The following is a 22,245-nucleotide window of genomic DNA, read 5'->3' as shown; positions in this document are numbered from 1 at the left end:
CAGTAAGCCAGACAGTGGTCTACATGGTTGCTTACACCGCCTGTCATTAGTCAAACGGCTCTCAGAGCCCATCGTATGTTGAAGGCAGCATCGACATATGATGCTGCTGCGTGTCGGGGCCATCATACAAACAGCTATCTGACAGCGCTGACAACTTCAGCAACTGACAGATAGTTGTTTAATGTGCCCCGTGTGCCCCGTTCTGCCTCCTGTTACTCACATGCTGTCCTGCTAACTCACGCAGGCTTCCACTGTGAGCTCCATGTAAGCCCCGCCCCCCAGTGCAGCCATAGCCAATAGCCTGCAGCATCTTGCTACAGGCATCCAATGAGCTGCTGGCTGCCCTCCCCTTCCTTTCCTATAGAGCTGTAGTCGGCAGGATCGTAATGGAGGACATTCTGTCCCCCCCTGAAGGTATTTAAAGAACTGTACAGTACTGTATGCAATGTCACACATCACATACAATACCGATACACACTATACACCCTATACATCAATGTTTCCCTATCAGTGTGCCTCCAGCTGTTGCAAAACTATAACTCCCAGCATGCCCAGACAGTCAGTGGCTGTACATGCATGCTGGGAGTTGTAGTTGTGCAACAGCTGGAGGCACCCTGGTTTGTTAAACACTCCCCATACACTCCACATACAATGGTCATCCCAGAACCAATTAGCAGTTTCCCATACAGATATGTATTCAACATACAATGGTTCCGAGGCCCCAGAACCAATTACCATTTTTACATAGACATATGTACTCGACATATGATGGTTCTCCTGGAACCAATTAATATCATATGTTGAGGGACCACTGTACTATGTGAGGCGTCTGATGGAGTGTCCCACTGTCTACTATGGACCCATACCAGTAAGCTAGACAGTGGTCTGCGTGTTTGCCTATGCCACCTGTCATACATCAAACGGCTGATGTATCTGCGACTGGAATTCCGGTACCTCCCTACTGTGCGAGGTGCCCAACGGAATGACTTGCTGTCCACTATGGGTCCATACTAGTATGCCAGACAGTGTCTGCTTTTTTTTTTCCCCTTCTGCCGCCTGTCACACGTCGCATGCCTGATATTTTTGCGGCTGGAATTCCGGTACCTCACTGCTGTGCGCGGTATACGTAGAACTGACACAGCGTGTCCCACGGACACTATACATGATATCAGGGATGCATTCCACGGCTCCTCTGCCTCCCTCTATTTCCAGGGGGCGGGGTGTCTCTGCCTCCCCGCCCTCCCACCTATGACAAAGGGGCACAGTTATCGCCTGTCTGATTGTTCCCTTTTCGCCAGACTCCTGGGGGTTTTCTTGTTCAGTCAGACTGTTGTCTACACTGTTTCCGCTGCCATCGGTCTCTGACCTCTTGGCTGCCCGGACATAGCCAGGTTTCCCGTACCTCACAGCTGGGTGCGGGATCTAAAGTAGGGTCCCTACAAGTATACGAGATTGATTCCAGTCGGACATTCCTTTATCTGTTGGGGTTCTACACCACCGTGTCAACTGTTGGTTAGCCTGCACTCCAGTACCCCGTTTTCGAGGGAGGTTGATTGGAGTGACCATGGGTGCTCAGGAATCAATCCTATACCTGCCGACCAGACTGGTTTCCGCATGGCTTAATATGTCGGGTTAACTACAGTACACTTTCTCCCCGTGGACGGTAGTTCAGGTTACCCACTACCTTGGTGCAGTTTCGTGTGAGTCTCCTCATGTTGCTCCATGGGCCTTATACAATGTACCACATGCTGGTTTATGGGGTTACCTACTTGGCCAGGTCCCTCTCTGCTGCCTGCTACTCTGTCTACAGGCTGGTATCTCACTTCACTGTGTGTTTCCATTTGCGGGACTTGGCATGGCCACGGTCCCTTTTTGCTGCATAGCCAGACTCTGCATGATGTTCTAATCCACCTGGTTACCTCCCCAGTTTCTGCCGGTGCTGTTCCACAGTGTGTGTACCGATGGGTTCTTGGTAGGGATCGACCGATATCGTTTTTTTAGGGCCGATACCGATAATCTGTGGAGGTTAGGGCCGATAGCCGATAACTTATACCGGAATATCTGTATATCGGCTATTTATCCCCCTGCGACACCGCTGCAAATCATTGATTTAAAGCGGGCGCTTTAAATCAATGCACTGCAGTGGCTTTTGCGGTGCCATAGGCCGCCGCAGCTGCCACCCGCTTCTCTCCCCCTGCCTGTCCGGGGGTCCTGAGACCTATCACCGCCACCGCTCCCCCCCCCCCCCCCCCCGCCGCGCCACACCGCGCCTAGGGGTGCCTCCAGCTGTTACAAAACTACTACTCCCAGCATGCCTGGACATCCATCCTTCCTGTAGTGTCCGGCGGCATTCCGGGTGGAGGGTGAACCGGTCCGGGCTGTCCTTCTTCTCCAGGGTCCTCTTCTCCACTACGGGCAGGCTCCGGCCTAGTAACGCTGCAGAGACGCCGCTGCGCAGTGACGTCCGTGCGCAGCGACACACCTGACGTCACGCCGTAGCGGCGTCTATGCAGCGTACTAGGCCGGAGCCTGCCTGGAGTGGAGATGACCCCCTGAGAAGGACAGCCCGGACCGGTTCACCCTCCACCCGGAATGCTGCCGGACACTACAGGAAGGATGGATAGCCCGGAGCACCCCCATTACAGGTAAGTTTAATTTTTTTTTTTTAATTGACTCGGAGGGTGGGGGAGGGGCCCGACCGGTATGGGCAAAAATCCATACCGTGGGAGAAAAAAAAACGGTATACCGATAATCGGTCGATCCCTAGTTCTTGGGACCCTTTCTACCTGTAGGTCACGTTGTCTGCATTTTTCCTGCTCCACATTCATTCTTAATCTCCTGAGTCTGCGTCTGCAGCCTTTGTGCCTGACGCCATTAGGAGATGGGGTGTGTGCTTTTTTTCTGCAGGTCCCAGTGACTTTATCAGAAACAGCAGCATCACTTTGTTCTCCTTTCACTGTTGCACTGTAGGACTGCTACAGGCATACCTCCCTTCCAGGTCCGGGGTAGCTCAGGCACCTACTCGTCACTGTCTGGAATGGCTCTTAACACGTCTTATGCACCTTACTTTGTATACTTAGTTTGGCTAGGTACCTACTATCGTTTGTTGTCAATAAATTTTATCCTTTTGACAGAAAAAATATATAATCAAAGAATAAAAATATATTAGAAAAAACAACCTGCTTAAGTATTTGGTTCTAGGTGATAAATTCCTTTTAATGGTTTTTGCTAAAGAAGACTGACAGTTGCTGAACTCTCAGAGCACCTGACCTGATGTGATATTTAATGACCCTATAAATGCAGTATTTTTTATATATAAATACTGAAGATCACTGCATACTAAGTAAATCTTAAATGTAATACATGTAGCAGTTATTTTTCTACTTTTTAATATTTTGTCATGGATTTTATTTCAGGTAGTCTTACTGGTGTATCATTGGAGTAGTCGGGAATCTGAACATGACCTCTTGGTCCACAAATCAGTGTCTAAATGGACCCCCGAAGAGGTAGTCCTTTGGCTTGAACAGCTGGGTCCATGGGCATCCCATTACAAGGACAGATTTTTATCAGGAAGAGTTAATGGAAGGTGAGCAATATTTCCATTACATCAATTAAATAGCTGTCATAAATGGATGCATGCATGTTCTAACAATATGGCAAGTATCTTAAATCATGGGGTTTTCTAGTAGACTCCCGTATAGGTGGAAGAAGTGATCATATTCTAGATGTACTGGACCAATGCAAAATTGGTTGCGACAGTGCCTTAGTCTTAAGGAATTCCAGAATTTTGGTACAGATTGCAGGATTGTCAAGGCTTAAACATAAAATGGGTATATAATTGGCAAAGTTTAAAGGTTCAGTAAACAACCTTTTGGGAGGAAAAGATCAGCACCAAAGACAAATGAGGAATTAACAAGAAAAGAAGAAAAAATTAATCAGGTAGCCTAACCCTCTACGTAGCAAGAATGGCATTGTGTCTGAGAATGATTACATATGCATAACCTTTCCATCTGTCTTATGCAATGTAAACAGATTTTGCTTTAAAAAAAAAAAAATACAACATCCACTCACATAAAAAATTATTTATTTTCTTGTATGTCTCATGGCTCAAGCGGGGAGACGCCTACATCATGTTTTTTATGTATGTGTGATACATCTGACATGTGTTATGCATCTGTTTGGCAGAGTTTTTATTTTTTGTGAATGCACATTGTTTGCTTGGAACGTCACATAAGCCTTTCCTTTTACAGACAACTTCTACAATGTGCTTAATACTTTAGGTGCAATATTTGGTGCTTAGTATTATTAATTGAACTTTGTGTGTCAGGAAGGAAAGGCTGAACAAGGGATGCTGTGGGTGGGGGAATACAGGGACTTTTCCTAATGTTATTGCCCCCTTTACCTGAGTGGCTTTTTCTCATTCTGTCAAGTGTCGTCTACTTTTAGAAGACACATGAGGGTGGCGGTATGGTGACTGTCCAACCTTGAATATAGGTTTCTCATTGCAATCAGAGCATTGTTTTTCTAATACACAGCTCCAAAACTCCTGTAGCACACTAACTGCAGCTACCACTAGAGGGAGCTTACTGCATACAGTATCGTTCTTGTGTACCATCCATAATATTATACATCTCCCTTTAGTGTCAATGGCAGGCAAACAGTTCATTATTTTTCAAATCTATGGCTGTTCTGAAGATTTGGAGCTCTGTAACAGAAAAACAGCTCTCCGAATCATTCAGCAGGCAGCATTCAGCTAACCAGATCTTAGATCTCTATATTTTAACTCTCATCTGTGAATGATCTCTTGTCAGCCTGCTATTTTCTGCAGTGACATGGGTAGAAGGGGTGCTTGGCTTTACAGAGGGACACTTTTATAATAGGTTAAGGCTATTGTAAACGACTAACAACTGTTTCTATGAACAGGCTCCTGCTTACACTGGCTGATGATGAATTCTCTAAAGAGCCGTACAGTATAGAGAGCAACAGTCACAGGAGAGCCATTATCATGGAGCTGGACAGAGTTAAAACACTTGGGGTCAAGCCACCCCAGAATTTGTGGGAATATAAGGTATAGAACACTGTCACCTTGTTGTTTTGGTACAAGTGAAGGCTCTGCACATGGATGTTCATCTTTGTACGCATTGTGTTATGTGCATTTATATTTAAAGTTAGATTTGTTGCAAATTTTAAGGAGTCTCTTTTATTGGCATAAGACAGGGTTACTGTTCGTCTGCTAAAAGTTTTCTTTACCAATCAGAATTGGGAGTACATAACACTGGTAATACTAAGTTGATATAGGGGGTAGGCAGAATAAGAAGTCTAAAGTGCAGCTTCAGCCACCAAGATCTCAGAGTGGGAATGTCATTTTTACAACTTCTGTATAGCATGCGGTAGTAGTTACTAACATTGGTACAGTTTTTAAAGGGGTACTCCATTGGAAAACATTTTATTTTATTTATTTATTTTTTTTAAATCAACTGGTGCCAGAAAGTTAAACAGATTTGTAAATTACTTCTATTAAAAAATCATCCAGTACTTTTTAGCAGCTGTATGCTTCAGAGGAAATTCTTTACTTTTTGAATTTCTTTTTTTGTCTTATCCACAGTGCTCTCTGCTGACACCTCTGTCCGTGTCAGGAACTGTCCAGAGCAGCATAGGTTTGCAATGGGGATTTTCTCCTGCTGATACGGGCATCAGGTGTCAGCAGAGAGCACTGTGGACAAGACAAAAAAATTTATTAAAAAAGAAAGGAATTTCCTCTGTAGCATACAACTGCTAAAATATACTGGAAGGGTAAAGATTTTTTAATAGAAGTCAATTACAAATCTGTTTTAACTTTCTGGCACCAGTTAATAAAAAAAAAGTCTTCCACCTGAGTACCCCTTTATAAGAAAACAGTCAGCTTTCTCCCCCCGCACTAACCAGCAGTACTGGCTGGTAGTTCAGGGGACGCTAATCAGTTTGATGCTTACCGTGCCCGGATCTGCCGAGCGGTTTGGCCGTAATCTTCTATTTTTGGTATATGCTAATGATGTGTTAACTGGCACTCTGATGTCATTGCCGCCTGCTGCAGCACTGCCCAGTTCATAAATATTCCTCCCCTCCCTCCGTCTTTCCCTCTTCTCCCTGCTCTGTAATGGAGAGGGGAGGAATATTGATGAGCTGGGTGGCGCTGATGTCAGAGTGCCAGTTAGCCCAGCTGGTGCCAGTTAGCACCTCATTAGCATATACTGAAAATAGAAGGTTATGGCTGAACGGCGCTACGGATCCAGGCACGGTAAGCATCAAACTGATCAGCGTCCCCCCGCACTACCAGCCAGTACCGCTGGTTAGTGACTGGGGAGAAAGCTGACAGTTTTCCTTTTTAAGGCTTAGGCCCAGATTTATCACTCTTTCAAAGATTCAATACTGGATTGATTTGCCCATAATAATTCACAGCTCAGCTTTCATATCTTTTAGCGAGCTCTGCTAAAGTGAAAGCTTAACTCTGGTTGCTGGGGGAAAGATCTCTTTTTAGTTTTTGTCTTTTGACAGATTTATAAATCTTGGCTTCATACAGGGCAGTACTTTCTTTTGAGGTTCCTGATATATTGAACGATCATGATCCGCATGAAGATTTGATAAATTCACCTAGGTTACATTTTCAAAGGGGTTGTTTGGGACTTGATAACATTTTCTATTTAGCTAATTTCTTAAAACCCATTTTTGACCACTACATGGCTAGATAATGCAGGAGGTTGGGAAGGAGTTTATGGCGCAATCTCTGAACCTTAATACCCCTTATACTCGACAGTTACTGGTTGCTATATGCAGCTAATGACAGACATTGCCCCCCCCCCCCCCCCCCTTTTCCAATTTTGCAAATAATAATGTTTTGATTTGCTCCCCAACCCCCTTGTTTCAATACAAAGTATAATTGGTCCTGCAAAAGACAAGTCCTCATTTGGTTCTTTTACAAGTTGAGGAAAATACAGAAATAAAATACAGCAATGATGTGCTAAGTGTAACTGCTGCAACAACTCTCTGTCCTCCGCAGTCTTGTGGCGGAGTAATGGAGTAATTGCCTGTAATGGTCATGTGGATGGATGGCATGTCCTCACACTGGCAATGTAAACAGAAACTATATTGAGCCTTTGTGCTGGAGCTGCAAGGGATTTAACTGGTGGGAAATACCTGTATTTTTTATTTTATGCTTTTCGGTTAATTTTCTTTTTTTTTTTCCAAAGGGTTATTCCTGCACAAAAAAAGTATAAAAACGAAGTGTCTGATTGTGGGGTATACGACCTCTGGTGTACTCAATCTCCTGTGCTCCCATAGATAATTAATGGAACGTGTGCCAAGATGGCCTTAATTCAGCAGGGAGAGATGGGAGCCTGTGGTCAGCAGACTTGATAGATATTTTTTTTTTTTTATATAAATATATTTTAAAGCTTTTCTTGTGTCTGTTCAGATACTTACTTCCTTGTTTAGCTGTTTCAGTAAGTGAACATGTCTGTCTTCTCCTAGGCTGTAAACCCTGGAAAATCCCTTTTTCTGCTGTACGCTCTGAAGAGCTCGCCCCGACTCAGCATGTTATACATGTACTTGTTTGACTACTCGGACACCTTCTTACCGTTCATCCACACAACATGTCCTCTACAAGAGGAGGATGAAGACGACATTATAACCAAATTCATAGTAAGTTTCACATTACTTATTTGAAGTAAACGTGGTGGAATTTTATTGTATCCTCCTTCATTAACCCTACTTGGTGCAACCCACTGTTTTCAGTGATGCCAGTCACTACATGGCTGATCTTGGTGTTTGTATTCTATATTATTGCTATAAAGGTATGTTCACATATACACCACAAACATACATTTTTAAGTATGCCACAAACTTACATGCAAGAAAATATTCTATTTAGATCAAAGTTGCATATGTTGTAAACGCATATATATATATATATATATATATATATATATATATATATATCTCTTTCTTTTTTTTTTTTTTTTTTTTTTTTTGCAGTGTTGGCACCCCTGACATTTTTTAAGAAAATGAAGTATTTCTCACAGAAAAGGATTGCAGTAACACGTTTTGCTATACACATGGTTATTCCCTTTGTGTGTATTGGAACTAAACCAAAAAAGGGAGGAAATAATGTCACACCAAACTCCAAATATGGGCTGGACAAAATTATTGGCACCCTTTTAAAATTGTGGAAAAATAAGAGTTTCAAGCATGTGATGTTCCTTTTAAACTCACCTGGGGCAAGTAACAGATGTGGGCAATATAAAAATCACACCTGAAAGCAGAGAAGTTCACTTAGTCTTTGCATTGTGGGCCTGTGTGTCACACTAAGCATGGGCAACAGAAAGAGGAGAAGAGAACTGTCTGGAGATGGACTTTTAACCTTCAGATTGTTGATATTTTTCAACAATTTTGGTTCTCAAGTCTTCAGAGATCTAGATTTGCCTTTGTCCACATTGCGCAACATTATCAAGAAGTTTGCAACCCATGGCTCTGTAGCTGATCTTCCTGGGCGTGGACGGAAGAGAAAAATTGATGAAAGGTGTAAACGCAGGATAGTCCAGATGGTGGATAAGCAAGTTCCAAAGGTATTCAAGCTGTCCTGCAGGCTCAGGGAGCATCAGTGTCAGCGCAAACTGTCTGTTGAAATTTAAATTAAATGAAACGTTATGGCAGGAGACCCCACGGCTGACAGAGACCTAAAAAAGCAAGACAATATTTTGCCAAAATGAGCTTGAGTAAGCCAAAATCCTTCTGGGAAAACATCATCATTCTACTGTTTACCGAAAAGGGAATGAGGCCTACAAAGAAAAGAACACAGTACCTACAGTGAAATATGGTGGAGGTTCAATGATGTTTTGGGGTTGTTTTGCTGCCTCTGGCACTGGGTGCCTTGAATGTGTGCAAGGCATCATTAAATTTGAGGATTACCAACAGATTTTGGGTTGCACTGTATAGCCCAGTGTTAGAAAGCTGGGTTTGCATCTGAGATCTTGGGTCTTCCAGCAGGACACTGATCGCAAACATACGTCAAAAAGCACCCAGAAATGGATGGCAACATAGCGCTGGAGAGTTCTAAAGTGGCCAGCAATGAGTCCATATCTAAATCCTATTGAACACCTGTGGAGAGATCTTAAAATTGCTGTTGGGAAAAGGCACCCTTCCAATAAGAGAGACCTGGAGCAGTTTGCAAAGGAAGAGTGGTCAAACATTCCGTCTGAGAGGTGTAAGAAGCTTATTGATGGTTAAAGAAAGCAAATGATTTCCGTTATTTTTTCCAAAGGTTGTGCAACCAAATATTTAAGTTAAGGGTGCCAATAATTTTGTCTAGCCCATTTTTGGAGTTTGGTGTGACATTATGTCCAATTTGCTTTTTTTCCTCCCTTTTTTGGTTTAGTTTCAATGCACACAAAGGGAATAAACATGTATAGCAAAATGTGTTACTGCAATCCTTTTCTGTGAGAAATACTTAATTTTCTTGAGAAAATTTTTTGGGCCATGACTGTATATATGTAATGTCTTACAGCAAGGGGAGGTTTGAAAAGATAGTGATTAATGTAGGGAGGACCACAGTTCCCCACATGTATTGTGTTTAAAATGGCTTTCAATGCCCTTGATTCCCTTTGTGCTAATCAAAAGAAAATCCCTTCTGTGCAACTTTACAGAAGCCTGCTACGACATGTGCTGAAAATGGCTTCCTAGGACTACCACTCTGTATCAGCACCAATATGAGTGGAAGGGAGACGGGACCATGTAAAACGAGCTAAGAAATAGTCTTTGTATACCACAAAAAATAACACCTCTCTTGGCGTAATGCTGTTGTATAGATGTGAATGAGGCCTAAGGGAGAACAGCTTTTTTATAAAAATTTTTCATAAAGAATCTGCATCTTTGGAGAGATGTGGAAAGTGTAACTATATTATATTAATAGCCATAAATATTTGGATATATTTTTTAGGGATCGACCAATTATTGGTTTGGCCGATATTATCGGCCGATAATCACGATTTTGGACCTTATCAGTATCGGCAATTACCTTGCCGATAATCCAATAATGCACCGCCCTGGCCAGACCAGAGACTGCCGCCGCCGCTGCCCCATTGCTTCCCCCATCCCCGGTTTCATAATTACCTGTTCCAGGGGTCCACGCTACTTCTGGCTCCTGCTGCGTCCTGCGTTATGCTGTGCGCTGCGGTGCGCAATGACGAGTGACGTCCTCAATGCGACGTTACCGTCAGTTCGCACAGTGACAGCTCAGGACGCCGCTGGAGCCAGAAGTAGCGTGGACCCCGAGAACAGGTAATTATAAAACCGGGGATGGGGGAGGCAATGGGGCAACGGCGGCAGTCTCTGGCCGGGGCGGCGTGGTGCGGTGGTTGGACTAAGGACCGGCAGGGAGAGAGAAGCGGGGGGGGGGGGGGGGGGGGTTGGGCAGCGGGGGTGCTGAAATAGCTGATAACTTATACCGGAATATCGGTATAAGTTATCGGCTATCGGCCTTAAAGTCCACAGAGTATCGATTATCGGTCGATCCCTAATATTTTTATATATAAAATTTTGTATTCTTATGTATTAAATGTTGGCCAACAGATCCTTTTATGGCATATTTATAGGTTATAAATGTCTGACTGCTAAGACCATTTTATACTTAAAACAGAGGCGCCATGATCTTTAACCCCTTAAAGGGGTACTCCGCCCCTAGACATCTTATCCCCTATCCAAAGGATAGGGGATAAGAGGTCTGATCGCGGGGGTCCCGCTGCTCTGATCTTCTGCTCTGGTCTTCTCGATCTCAGAGCAGAAGACACGTGGAAGGCAGTGGAGGCAGGTGAGGGGACCTCCATCTGCTGTTCTGGATGATCGGATCACCGCATCTCACGGCATCTGAGGGGTTAATGGTGGACATCCGCGTGATCGCGGATGTCCTCTATTACCGGTGGGTCCCTGGTGGCTATAAGCTGCCGGGACCTGCTGCACATGACCCGAGCATTGCTCCGATGCTCTTGGTTATATATAGGATGTAAATGTACGTCCTGGTGCGTTAAGAACCACCTCACCAGGACGTACATTTACGTCCTGCGTCGTTAAAAGGGTACTCCACCCCTAGACATCTTTTCCCCAATCCAAAAGGATAGGGGATAAGATGTCTGATCGCGGGGGTCTCGCTGCTGGGGATCCCCGGGATCTTGGCTGCAGCACCTGCTGTCATTACTGCATAGAGCAAACTCTGTGCGTGATGACGGGCGATACAGGGGCTGGAGCGAGTTTACTCTGTGCAGTAATGACAGCAGGGTGCTGCAGCCAAGATCCCGGGGATCCCCAGCAGCGAGACCCCCGCGATCAGACATCTTATCCCCTATCCTTTTGGATTGGGGAAAAGATGTCTAGGGGTGGAGTACCCTTTTAACGACGCAGGACGTAAATGTACGTCCTGGTGAGGTGGTACTTAACGCACCAGGACGTACATTTACGTCCTATATATAACCAAGAGCATCGGAGCAATGCTCGGGTCATGTGCAGCAGGTCCCGGCAGCTTATAGCCACCAGGGACCCACCGGTAATAGAGGACATCCGCGATCACTCGGATGTCCACCATTAACCCCTCAGATGCCGTGAGATGCAGTGATCCGATCATCCAGAACAGCAGATGGAGGTCCCCTCACCTGCCTCCAGTGCCTTCCACGTGTCTTCTGCTCTGAGATCGAGAAGACCAGAGCAGAAGATGACCAATAACACCTATGCATAGCACTGAACAGTATTTGCAATCGAATGATTGCTATAAATAGTCCCCTATTTAAAAAAAATTCTGAAAAATCCCCTCCCCCCAATAGAAATTTAAATTACCCATTTTCCCCATTTCCCCAAAAAGTGTTCAATAATTTTTTTATAAACATATTTGGTATCGCCGCCTGCGTAAATATCCGAACTATTAAAACATAATGTTAATGATACCGTACAGTGAAAGGCGTGAACGTGTAAAAAAAAGTCCAAAATTGCTGCGTTTTTATAACATAACATTTTATTTAACTAAATTGATAAATTAACAGTTTTATATATGCAAATATGGTATTAATAAAAAGTACAAATCATGGCGCAGAAAATGAGTCTTCATACCGCCGCTTATACGGAAAAGTGAAAAGGTTCTTCAAAATAGAGGGATTTTAAACGCAATAATTTCGTTAAAAAGTTAGCATTTTTTAAGCGCAACAGTAATGGAAAAGTATGTTATCATGGGTATCATTATAATTGTATTGGCCTATAGAATAAAAAACACATGTCATTTTTAACATTAAATTGTACAGCGTGAAAACGAAACATTCCAAAATGTGCAAAATTGCGGTTTTCTTTTTAATTTCCCCACACAAATTGTGTTTTTTTTTTTTGTTTTTTTTTTGGTTGCGCCATACATTTTATGGTGAGTGTTGTCATTACAACGGACAACTGGTCACGCAAAAAACAAGCCCATATACTAGTCTGTGGATGAAAATATAAAAGAGTTATTTTTTGAAGGCGAGGAGGAAAAAACTAGGGATGTCCCGATACCATTTTTTTTTTTTTTTTAAGAACGAGTACTGATACTTTAATTCTGGTACTCGCCGATGCCAAGTACGAGTACTTTTATTTTAAAGGGAATCTGACACCAGGGTGACCCGGTTTCTGGCGCTGCTTACTGTATGATATGTGAGGTCCTTGTTGTGTACAATGGAGGCGGCTGCTGTAGTATGAGCCAAGATTTCTCTCTTCTCCATTGGACAGAACAGGGAATTTGCATTGGCGGCAAAACCAATGTCTCCGGAGTGATTGGGCTGACATTCACATGGTGAGCAGCGGTAGAAACCGGGTCACCTGCACTACCTACCTATAAATTCAAGTTAGTGCAGGTGTAGGTAGTATTCCCTTATAGGTATTAGAGATAGTTGCAGACATTAATAGCAGCCCCCCTGTAGACCGAAGCCCCCCCTTATAGACAGGGCCCCCCCTTGTAGACAGCGCCCCCCTGTCTCACTTGTAGACAGTGGGCCCCCTCCTTGTAGACAGGGAGCAGGCCAGCCCCTTTATAGTCAGCAGGCCACCCCCCCCCCCCCATTATAGACAGCAGCCCCCCCTTTATATAGACAGCTCACCTACGGCTGTCCTCGGGTGTTGTCGCTCCGCTGTCCCGTTCTCCCGATCGCATCATTGCGTCCTACGGAGGAGCATGTGACATACATGTCACTCTGCTTCCTCCTTAGCGTTGCGCTGGGCGCAGGGGAGGAGGAGGGATGTGTGTGTCACATGCTCCTCCATAGGACGCAATGATTGCGATCGGGAGAATGGGACAGTGCCGCACAGCACCAGGTATCGGGGACATTAAACGAGTCCCCGATACCATGCAAATGCTGAGTATCGGCCCCGATACCGATACTAGTATCGGTATCGGGACATCCCTAGAAAAAACTAAAACGTAAAAATAACATTTTCCCTAAGGCCAAAATGGGCTGTGTCCTTGAGGGGTTAAAGAACTCTTCCCTTTCATTCCTTTCAACATTTTTAACTTAAAGGGGTACTCCCCTGGAAAACATTTATTTTAAATCAACTGGTGCCAGAAAGTTTTAAACAGATATGTAAATTACTTCTATTTAAGTCTTAATCCTTCCAGTACTTATCAGCTGCAGTATGCTCCACAGCAAGTTCTTTTCTTTTAGAATTTTCTTTCTGTCTGACCACAGTGCTGTCTGCTGACCCCTCTGTCCATTTTAGGAACTGCCAGAGCAGGATATGTTTGCTATGGGGATTTGCTCTTGCTCTGGACAGTTCCTGACATGGACAGAGGTGTCAGCAGAGAGCACTGTGATCGAACAGAAAAGAAATTCAAAAAGAACTTCCTCTGTAGCATACAGCAGCTGATAAGTACTGGAAGGGTTAAGATTTTTAAATAGAAGTAATTTACAAATCTTTTAAACTTTCTGACACCAGTTGATTTAAAAAAAAAATTCCAGTGGAGTTCCCCTTTTACTATGAAGATGCGAGACAGGATTATTACTTTCCTTCGGCTGATCTTGTGCCTGCCAAGTGCGACTGTACACTATTGCTTTAGGGATCAGAAAGGGTCCAGTCAATTGAATCTCTAGTGATCAGACGTGTATGCCATATCCTTGCCTTATAATAAGGTATGAAACTTAATGTAATATTACTAGTGTTTTATTTAACACAAAGGCCAGTTAGGGATGACTGTATATTATATAATCTGCAGGTGTCTGTAGCTTTAAGTGCACTACGTGGAAATTCTGGCGTGCGGGTAAGCTGGTATTAGTGCTAATATGGTGTATGGTATTATTCAGATGCATACTAATAAACTAAAACCTTTTCAGAAATAATTCCTAACCTGATTGATATATTTTTTTTTATTTTTTTTTTTGCAGTTGGATTAAAAGTGCTCCCTCTTTATCATAATATGCACCCACTATTGCATACATTTCTCATATACAATTATATGTACGGTATAGATTTTGCCTAAGGCCATGTTCACACAGTCTTTGGTCCCATCTTTTAGGGTACATTCACATGTGTGTATTGAAGTCAATGGGTAACAAAGTCAGCAGTAGTAAATCTGTAGCAAAGTACACATGTGGACATGCTGTGTAGATGAGTTAATAGACCCCTCCAATGCTGAGAGATCAGATTAAAAAGAGATGAAAATTAGGCATTTCCCTTGGGTTCTAGATTGCAGGTAGAAGGCAGGGATTAATGTCTGTCGGGGTAGAGGGAGGAGATGATCGGTGCACAATGAGGGGAGTGACTAACTGGTGAAGAGTCCAAACTGACCTGGGCTCTAGCTGCTGTGAACGCCCAGTGGGTTCTAAAGCCTAATTTTCATATTTACACAAAAACCTCCTGATATTTCAGTGCTAGAGAGGTCAATTAACCAATGAGAGGTATGTACGGATTTAATGTCAAAATCCCTGAACAGCCATGCCTTTATTTTATACCTTTTTAAAAACCATCAGACATGTCTGTTTTAAGGTGTTACAGTATGTTCACACGGCGGAATTTCCATGCAGAACTCCAAATTCTGCAGGAAATGCCACCGAAATGTATCTTATCTAATGTGTATGGCCACCTTTAAGGGAATGTATTGCCTAGGACTTGTAATCTATTTTTATTTTTGTACATATTTATGGGGTGGTCATCTTGCCTAGGATTTTCATAACCACATTTAGAGAGATGCTTTACAGCAAGCCCCATGAACATATGCAACAATAGACAGGAGCTGTCCCAGTCACATCAATGGGAAACTGGTCTCATCGTGCTTTGTGACCTTTTTAAAAGAGGTCCTCCCACTGGGAGGGGGAGACTGAACGCTGAACTTCAGCCATTGTGAAGATACTGTGTTAACTACCGTATTTTTCGTCATATAAGATGCTCCGGCATATAAGACGCACCCAATTTTAAAGCATAAAAATCTAGAAAATAAAGATTCTGAACCAAATACAATGTAAAGTATAGGACAGTGATCTTCAACCTGCGGACCTTCAGATGTTGCAAAACTACAACTCCCAGCATGCCCGGACAGCCGTTGGCTCTCCCGGCATGCTGGGAGTTGTAGTTTTGCAACATCTGGAGGTCTGCAGTTTGAAGACCACTGGTATAGGAGGTAGTACTTACGTGTCCCTGCCGCTCCGGACCTGTCGCCCTCCATCTCTGTCGCCTCGTCCCCGGGGTGTCCCCGTCGCTCCGGAACGTCTCTGCTTCCCGGTATCCTCGCTCTCCTTCACCGCCATCACGACGCTCCGCACGCCGCTCCTATTGGATGACGGGACAGCGTGCGTGACGTGATGACGACTAAGGGACTAAGGAGAACGCCGGCCATGCAGGGGATCCCGACATTGAGCAGACACAGAGGAGGCAGGTAAGGTCTGGGATTTCACCGTGGCGGTCCCGAACAGCCCGACTGAGCAGCCGGGTTAGTGTAACTTTTGCTTCAGACGCTGCGGTCATCTTTGATCGCCGCATCTGAAGGGTTAATACAGGGCATCACCGCGATCGGTGATGTCCTCTATTAGCCGCGGGTCCCGGCCGTTGATGGCCGCAGGGACCGCCGGTTTTAATGTGTATTTGCCGTATAAGACGCACCAACTTTTTTGGGGAAGAAAAAGTGCGTCTTAAACTGCGAAAAATACGGTATATACTGGTATCAGCTTTCACTATAATGCTGTACAGATCGCATTCCAGCAGCCTCCTCCATATTATCACAGACAGAACAGGAAGTATCTGCTTTGTTTTCGGCCTAGTGGCCAAAAATGACAGTTGCAAGATTTACAAATCCTTTTAAAAAAAATACAGTAAATTGATAAAAAATAAATCACTATACGTTCTCAATCATGTTTAGCATAAAAAATTGATTTAAACAATAGGTCATTTTCTAATGGCACAGTCCCATTTTTTTTGTTTGTTTATTTATAGCAAACCATATAGAGGGGTGATGTGAAGAGAGGGCATTTTAGGCTCCTGAATGTAAATACATTGCTTTAGCAGAATGTAATCCATATAACATTTTTACTGGATTAGTTTAATCTTTTATATGATTTTCTGTGGATGTGACTGTTTTCCTAACAACCCTGTTAATGCATGGATTGTGTAGTTGTAAGCACTCTGGCTGAGCATAAATATAAATAGAGTGCAAGCATAATGACATTCTTTGATAATTTGGACTTATTAATTGTATTCCTGTCTACACAGCGACATGCTGTGAACCCTCCAGAATAAATCTGCACACATTTAATCATGCCATTTGCCATTTTCAGGATTTGCAGGATCCAACATGGGCACAATGGCGTGAGTTTCTTGTCAAATATGTGTTTCTTCCATATCAACTTCTTGCTGAGTTTGCGTGGGACTGGTTAGAAGTACATTACTGGACATCTCGATTTATAATTGTGAATGCCATGCTTCTTTCAGTCCTGGAATTATTTTCTTTTTGGAGGCTTTGGTCGACCAGCCAACTACGGTGAGTGTATGTTGGATATCTGATATAATAAGATGTCGGTGTTGATGTTTGTGTGGTGTGCCACGGGGTTGCAGTGTGAGATGTAGGCAGATGGGGCAGATGTTATAGCCCAGGAGAAGATAGTGTTAACCCCTAAATGTTCGTGACGCCAGGGCATAGTTTTACTGAAAATCACCCGAATGGTAGCACCGCTAGTCCTAGTTAGGCAGAGCAAATAAGAGTCCAAGGCCAGGTCAGGGTTAACGGTAGCTTGACTGAGGTAGACAGGTGGTGCAGTCTTTACAGCTAAGCCAGGATCCCAGAGATGTGACCAGTAACACAGGACCACGCTGACTATAATAGACTTGACATGACTGAAGATAATGACAGCAGACAGAGATGACTTACTGACTGGTGGCTGTAATTTAGGCTGAAGGCCTCCAGATGTGCTGCACACTGTCTCAGAGATGTCTAGACTGGACGTGACCTCAGCAGAAAGTGTGGTAGAAGAGCAAAAAAGAGATTGTATTACCTCCCCCCCTTATAAAGGTGGCTGGGCAAGGAGCCCATAGGCTAGCTGTGGGTCATGTGGTCACCTGGTGCTCTCTGGGTAACAAAACATGTGCCAACTGTATCATGTGATCAAAGGTCCTTTACGAATAATACACAACTAATTACATTATGGGGGTACACTGCAGGTGAGCCCTCGGGACATGCAGGGACTCAAGCTGATGGGACTGTGAGATGCATATCATGTACTGGGACATCACATTTGTATAGGGTTATCTATTAACTCCACAGACTGTATTTATTGGATCTGCAACATATTCTTCCCAAGAAGAGTCCCTCTCATTTAGAAGGAAGGGGTCCCTCTATATAAACTTTTAGTTCGAGAGTGTGTTACTGAGAATTTGCCTCCTCCTACATCCCCCTATACTAGTTATCTCCTTAAACTGGTGTTCCAGGAAAAAAAAAAATAATAATTATATCAACTGGCTCCATAAAGTTAAATAGATTTGTAAATTACTTCTATTAAAAAAAATCTTAATCCTACCAGTACTCTTCATGTCTCAGGAACTGTCCAGAGTAGGAGCAAATCCCCATAGCAAACCTCTAATGCTTCGGACAGTTCCTGAGACAAGCAGAGGTGTCAGCAGAGAGCACTGTTGTCAGACAGAAAAGAGCAATTCAACTTCAGCAGCTGATAACTAATGGAAGGATAGGATTTTTTTTTACTTTCTGGAGCCAATTGATAAAAAAAATAAAATAAAAAATTCCTGGAATACCCCTTTAAGCTTACTCCTTTTTCTGTAGTAGAATGACAACTTCTGCTAGAGGGGTAAGTAGCAAAGTGGAAATCTTTGTAATCTGCTCCAAACTGTCTTGCTGTGCTTCATGCCAGCTATGTCTATAGATTTATCCAAAAGAGAGAGAAGAGGTCTGCACTACAATTCCTAGACTGAGATTATTGCATGGGTCAAAGTATCGTATGTATATTATAAATCAGTAAATAATGTGGCTCTTAGAACAGTGATACTCAGTTGAAACGGCATAATCTACATCCAGTAAAGTAAGACTAAAAGCAATGGCACTCGCCAAGATATGTTTTCATTTGTTTGTTCAGCCACAGTGGAAGGGAGTCCTGAGGAGCAGGTACGCTGAGCAGGAGCATGCTTGTTCCTTGCGACTCTCTTCTCTTGTGACTAAAGAAACGAGCTGAAAGGACATATTGGTGAGTGCCAATGCTTTTGTCTTCTGATACATTACAGGTTGAATTGTCCCGAAGATGCATACTGCTGCTTATTAGAATGATAATCTTTTGCCTATAGTCATTTATCTTTGTCATTATTATTCAAGTTAATGGTTAGCAAAAATATGCATGGACTTGTGCACACTGGCGGATTTGATTTCAAACTCGCAGCTGGTTTCCCGCTGAGAGTTTAAATGAGGGCAGGCTGTCTGTGGAAGATTTTTGGCAGCGGGGATTTTTTAATTCAATGGGGACTGCAGCAAATTTTTAGTAACAGAAATTACACTGCCGTGGAAAGACTTGGTAGGAAACATGCTGCAAGTTTACAATCAAAGTCCAAAGAGTACATTCACAGGCACAGTATCGGCTACATATTTTCTGCAGATGATTTTGCTTTCCATTAAAGTCAATGGGTAGCAAAATCCGCAACAGAAAATAAGCAGCAAAATATGCAGAAGAGCCTGTAGGTGTGAACATGCCCTTTTGAGGGGTTTTGTCATCATGGCGCTCGGCTGTCTTTGACACATGAATGGAGCAGCGGTTGAGTCTTTGCACTGTCAATACCATGTAGAGTCCTTTTTTGGGTTGGACAATTACATGTTTATTATGTCACTAATGCCTTTTGGCAAACATCTGGCGAGAAAATGTTCAAGTGCTCGGGGGAAAAAAGCTTTTCTCCCAAAAATTGTATGTTGGAAACTATAAGCAGCAAAATATGGCACATATGAACATACTTGTTGTAGTGGTTTCAATCTGATATTCCTTCCCATTAAAGCTAATGGATAGCAAAATCAGCAGCCGAAACTAAGCTGCAAAATACACAGCAGATACTGTATGTGTGAACGTACCCTTGGCATATGTGGTGTCAGTGGGGTGCAATGCAGGGTAGATGTTATAACCAGAGGGTCAGATGATGTTAACCCCTTTTTGTCGTGACGCGGGGGTGTGGTTTAGCCTTAACAACCCGACGGTAAGATCATTGGTCCTGGGCTAGGCACGGGGACAATGAAGATAACAACGCCAAGTTACGGACAAACGGTAGCTTTACTGAGGTTAGACAGATGACGCAGTCTATGCAGTACGGCCAGAATCCCAAGGAGGTGGCCAGTGACACAGGGGGACCTCGCAGGCTTGCTGGGAATTGCAGTAGGTAGAGACAGACACTTTAGTGCAGGCCATGGTGACTAGACAATTGACTTGACTGATGACTGACTTGTGACTGACAAGACGATGACTTTAGCTTACTTGAGCTGACTTGTGGCTGCAGACTTTAGTCTTGAGGCCTCTAATGCTCTGGAGACACACACACACACACACACACACACACACACACACACTGAGACAACTGCACTGGACCTCAGCATACAGCAGAAGAGATGGGAGAGATTGCAGCCCCTCCCCTGAGTATATAAGGGGGCTGTGCAAGGAGCCCATAGGTCCTTTGGGGGGTCACCTGGTCACTAGTGCTTCCTGGGTAACAATCACATGGTCATAGCAATTAAAGAAACATTGTACATTTGTTATACATTAAAAGTGTACTGTGGGTAACACTGGAGGGGGCTCTGGGGACATGAAGGGACCCTGTCTGACAGGGCAGGAGAGGTACGGCTCACCACACATATGTGAAGGATATGTCAAAAATGTCAGACCTCCACAGAACCGTATCCTGAGGAAAAAAAAAGGCTTTTTAGAGTTCCCATTTACTGTCTTAATTGTGAGTGAGGATAAATGAAATTTTATTTTTAGAGCTTATTAGAGAAAACTGGACCTTTTTTAAGCAGGAATGTTTTCTGATTATAGATAACATAGAGTCAGACTCTCATCTTTATAGAGATTGTTTGCTGGCTGATGTAAAAGTGTGCCATATAGAATCTGTGATAACACATTTCAACTCCATCTTTCAGATCCCTCCCTCGACTTATGTGGGGACACTTTTGGAAGATGTCGACCCAAGGACTCTTTGTTGCCATCTTCTGGCCTGTAATCCCACAGTTTGTGTGCAACTGCTTGTTTTACTGGGCTTTGTATTTTAACCCAATCATTAATATTGACTTAGTGGTAAAAAAGATAAGAAGACTGGAGACTCAAGCAATGTGACGTGAAAGCGCTCCTTCCCAGGACAGGACACAAGTCGTGACACTGAATGAAAGGGTGGAAGTCTCTTTCTACAGTCACTGTGTGATCCATTTATTTTAAAAAAGACTGTTAAATCCAAGAGGCACTGCTATACTAGCAAGGTCAAATAATTAACATTTTTTTTTTTTTTTTTTTGGTCCTTCATTTTTCTTATTTTTTTTCTCCCATTGAAATTTTTTTTGTCTTCTTTTAGAGCATCAATTGCTCAGAGATTTTGAGTGAATTTATGGTTTACAGCCCACATAGGAATATTGTGCAGCTGCTTATGTAAGTGCAATCACTTTAAGGCTACGTTCACACAGGGCAAAATTTCAGATTTCCCACCATCATATCTCACCTCAGAGCCCAGTTTTGCATTTACATTTTATGTTTTTGAGACAGCTTCAGACCATTTTTTCCAAAGGTTTGAAATTTTGGTGGCATTTTCCTTATTGCAATAGTGCTTTTTTTTTTTTTTTCATTCATGCAGTAGCGCTAATGCAGTTTTTAATATAAACATGTTCTAGGATCACTTCCTAAGTGCAGCAAGAGCAAACAATTGAAAAGTAAATTGAGGATCGCTATAAAATACCCCTGTGTTAACCAAACCTTTTGTATCCTGCTACCGGCAATAGACCGGAAATTAAATTATTTTCTGTTTATTCTGATGGCTTTTTAATTTCAGCCGCAGACTAAGTGCAATAATTTTTAATGTCTAATGTGAAAAAAAATCTTATAAATGCTTTACTCTTTGATATTGTAGGAGTCTTGCTTTTTCAATATATACATTTTCCTAATAAATGGGTTAACCGCCAGGGTTATTTTTTTCTTTGCCCATTCTAGATTTTTATATACCGTATTTATCGGGGTATAACACGCACTGGCCTATAACCTGCATCCTCATTTTTCCAAGGAAATTTTGGTAAAGTGTTTTTTTTTTTAACCAAAATATCCTTGGAAAAATGAGGGTGCGTGCGTGTGTGTGCAGGTGTACCTCGATAAACTGTTTCTGGCGGCTTCTGCAGTTCAATGATTTAAAGCAAGCGCTTTAAATCATTGACGTGCAGTGGCTTCTCTGGGGCCAGAGTGCCGCTGCTCTATTCCCTCCCCGTGCTCGATTTTATAGTTAAATATCCTGCCGCTGCCACGGCCCAATTCCCTCCCCCTCCCTGGTTTTATAGTTACATGTGCCCTGGGGACTGCGGTCCTTCATGCTCCGGCGGTCTCCTGATCTGTCGCTGCGCACTGACTACTGAGTGACGTTGTGTTGAGGACGTCACTCGTCATTACGCAGCGCACAGTGACAGATCAGGAGACTGCTGGAGCATGAAGGACCGTAGTCCCTAGGGCACATGTAACTATAAAATGGGGAAGGGGAGGGAATTGGGCAATGGTGGCGGCA

The 22,245-nt window shown here is 43.3% G+C and overlaps 1 protein-coding gene across 5 annotated transcripts in view; it reads left to right on the top strand.

Moving 5' to 3' along the window:
• Positions 1-21,595, top strand: part of BFAR (bifunctional apoptosis regulator) — a 67,788-nt gene extending 46,193 nt beyond the window's left edge. For all 5 annotated transcript variants that reach the window (XM_056535290.1, XM_056535293.1, XM_056535294.1 and 2 more), the window contains exons 4-8: positions 3,417-3,586; positions 4,924-5,068; positions 7,507-7,677; positions 16,797-16,999; positions 20,633-21,595. In XM_056535290.1, the coding sequence (XP_056391265.1) occupies positions 3,417-3,586; positions 4,924-5,068; positions 7,507-7,677; positions 16,797-16,999; positions 20,633-20,825 (882 nt within the window). In that variant the 3' untranslated portion in view covers positions 20,826-21,595. The remainder of the gene's footprint in view (positions 1-3,416; positions 3,587-4,923; positions 5,069-7,506; positions 7,678-16,796; positions 17,000-20,632) is intronic.
• The last annotated feature ends 650 nt before the right edge of the window (positions 21,596-22,245 follow it).

The sequence above is a fragment of the Hyla sarda genome, chromosome 8, assembly GCF_029499605.1.
Source record: "Hyla sarda isolate aHylSar1 chromosome 8, aHylSar1.hap1, whole genome shotgun sequence".
In the NCBI taxonomy this organism is placed as follows: domain Eukaryota; kingdom Metazoa; phylum Chordata; class Amphibia; order Anura; family Hylidae; genus Hyla; species Hyla sarda.
This window is presented reverse-complemented; position numbering and strand designations above follow the sequence as displayed.